At 39.0% G+C, this 3,041-nt stretch overlaps 1 protein-coding gene across 1 annotated transcript; it reads left to right on the top strand.

Moving 5' to 3' along the window:
• The first annotated feature begins 334 nt into the window (after positions 1-334).
• On the top strand, positions 335-1,130 carry LOC105226837 (forkhead box protein I1-ema-like). The gene has a single exon (XM_011205924.2). It carries the CDS (start codon positions 411-413, stop codon positions 1,128-1,130), a length of 720 nt encoding a protein of 239 aa, XP_011204226.2. The 5' UTR covers positions 335-410.
• The last annotated feature ends 1,911 nt before the right edge of the window (positions 1,131-3,041 follow it).

Below are 3,041 nucleotides of genomic sequence, written 5' to 3'. Positions count from 1 at the left end.
GCAACCTAAAGAACAGTAGCAGCTTCATGTGAAAAAGTAGAGTATACCGCTTGACCTTGGCTGTGCTGAAGTCAAAACCGCTCTATTTACTGGCTTACCCGATAATAACCCTTGATTTGACCTTGATTTTATGACTTTGGTTTTGATATTAACTCAAATTTGAAACCAAAAAACTGGAGTCACTCTCCGCCAGCATCGTTTATAGCCTTATAATATGGAGATGAACTCAAACTGACTTACTGACTTTTTGACTTCGAGGATATAAATAGCGAGGAATCGAAAGAAATTTTCATCAGAAAGATTCTGCTTCTCCTACAACTCGGAACAAGTTAAAGTCTTTTAAACAGTTATCATCAGCACTCATACTTCGCTACGATTTAATAGTTCATCTGCTTAAAAAAATAAATAAAATGGCACCAATATTCGAATCTAACTTTTCCATACGCAGCATACTCGCGAATGGTGAAGATAACAAGCCACCGGTGCAAACAGACACCGATATAAGACCGAATTATACCTACAGCGCATTGGTTACGATGGCTATACGCAGCAGCCCCGAACAAAAACTCACACTGAGCGGCATCCAACAATGGATCGCAGATAATTTTCCATACTATCGCAAAGATCAACGTGGCTGGCAATGCCAAATTCGGCATACGCTCACTACGAATTCATGTTTCATGAAGATACCACGCCCGCCCAGCGATCCCGGCCGTGGCAATTATTGGACCTTAAACCCTGAAGTTGAGTCGATTAAGAATAATGCGGTACATGGACAGGCACAACTCGGTGCAAATGGTGCTGTCGGATTCGATTCCAAACTGAGCGTTGATCAGGCGATGGCACAAGGCGTGCCACATCCACAAATACCTACGGCGCGTTACTTTCCGACGCCACAAGAAATTGAGCGTACGCAACAAGTGATGATGACACAGGCGCTGCAAGAGCAACACGAGTGGTACTTGTATCACCAGCGCCAAATCCAATTGGCACAACAACAACTGATTACTCTACAGCAACACCAATTTCATCATCAGTGTGAGGAAATCTATAACAAGATTTCATTCCATCAGCAGCAGTGCTCATTCTTCACTGCACCGCATTTCCCAAATTCGGGCATGAATTTCTAAGATTTGATATACACTACTAAGTATATATAAAATTAAACTAAACAAAAATCGTAAAAAAATTAAATATTATAGTAATTTAGTCTTTAAGTGATTATGTATTTATATTAACTTAATTTTCGTATATTTTAATAATAAATAAATTAGCTTTAGTCCATTTAAAGTGGTTTTCATTTCAAAACGGATTTGTAGAGGGTTTCTGTTCTACTTCTGTTTCTGCTTAGCTCTAAACCTGCACTATCATTTTGTTCGACTACAGTGACATTTAAGTTTTCAGTGAATTTGCTTAGAGCTGCAGTGTACAGTCGGAAACCAAAATCTTGTATGGCTTATTTTATTGGCCGATCCCTAGATAGTTGACACAGACTGCAGGGTCGATAAACTAGGATGAACACAACGAAGTGCAAATGACCCCATCAAATCGGAAAGAAATAATCGATAATCATTTTAAAGTAGCTAAAAAATTCGACGAATATATGTATGAAGTGAGCATGTGGAAGAATATAGTCATAGGTTATCTATATAACAGTCTTATCTCAATTTCATCATATTGACAACAAGTCGAAACTCTGATGTTCTCTCGCGCCCTAATATTTGATCTATGGATCTCTCATGAGCTTGGAAAGCGCTGGACAAAAAATAAACTTGCATGACAGCTGAACTTAACATTACCGGGCGGACTGTTCGCAACAGCATCACCCATCTTGAGATCCAGTATTCATTATTGGATAATATTCGAACGAATAGATCAGATTAAAGAAAATATAGCAGTCGCAGCTGAGAGTATACACGAAGACCGACCGTGGAGAGTAAATTCGGACTGACGTATGGAACGATTTGGCGGATTTTACGACAATATCTTATATTGAAAGCGTACAAAATACATCTTGCGCAAGAGCTTAAGCCACTGGACCCTCCTTAGCGACATCAATTTTCTATATAGCCTTTTGAAAAGTTCCAAGAAGATCTAACGTCTTCGAGCCAAATTCTGTTCAGCAATGAGTCCCATATCTGGCACAATGAGTATGTAACAAGCAAAATTTCCATTTTTTGACAAAGAGCAACCTAAGGAGACCCAAGAGCTGTCATTTCATCCAGAACGACGGTTTGGTGTGGTTTGTGTGCCGGTAGAGTCATCGGTGCATATTTATTCAAAAAATGATGCCAGTGAGAACATAACCGTCAATGACGACCGTTATCGCGCCATGATATCCGACTATTTGATGCCTCAAGTCGAAGTTCGTAGTCTTGGCGACATTTGGTTGCAACAAGACGGCGCCAGTTCAGACATATCGCATCATTTAATGGATTTATAGAGCCAATACTTCGGTGAGCAGATAATTTCGCATTTAAGGCCGGTCGATTTGCCATCAAGATCGTGTGATATCACACCGTTAGACCTTTTCCTGTGGGGATGTGTAAAGTATAAAGCCTATGCAAACAATCCCGCTTCGTGTTAGGCTTTGAGCAAAACATCACCCGTGACATTCTCCCGTTACCAGTTGATATGCTGGAATGAGTAATCGAAAATTAGATTCAACGGATGGACTATCTGAGAAAATTAGATACCAAAGAATGTTCTTTCCAAATAGTTTCTTAATTTTTTCTTTAAATTAGTTGGGAACCTGAAATGGATAATCCATTTATAAGTTTACATGTGGTGAGGTTACATACTTTTGTCGTACGCAAATTGCTAAAGCTGTATGGAAGAAGACCTGGTGGAGTAATCTAGATACTTAATACACTTTGATGCTTTTGTCTGACTGATATTGAAACATCTTAGCAGTCACACTTTTGCCGAACTAAGCGAAGTGGAGAGGATTGATAATAGTCAAATAAACAAATTTATTTTAGACTCAAACATTTCTCTAAGGGTTTTGAGATCCATATATTGAAGTTTTAGATATCAAAAAG

Source organism: Bactrocera dorsalis, chromosome 5, assembly GCF_023373825.1.
Source record: "Bactrocera dorsalis isolate Fly_Bdor chromosome 5, ASM2337382v1, whole genome shotgun sequence".
In the NCBI taxonomy this organism is placed as follows: domain Eukaryota; kingdom Metazoa; phylum Arthropoda; class Insecta; order Diptera; family Tephritidae; genus Bactrocera; species Bactrocera dorsalis.
This window is presented reverse-complemented; position numbering and strand designations above follow the sequence as displayed.

What these genes read in the sequence shown, in the direction of transcription:
- LOC105226837 (XM_011205924.2), top strand. Translation starts at nt 411, where the DNA reads ATGGCACCAATATTCGAATCTAACTTTTCCATACGCAGCATACTCGCG.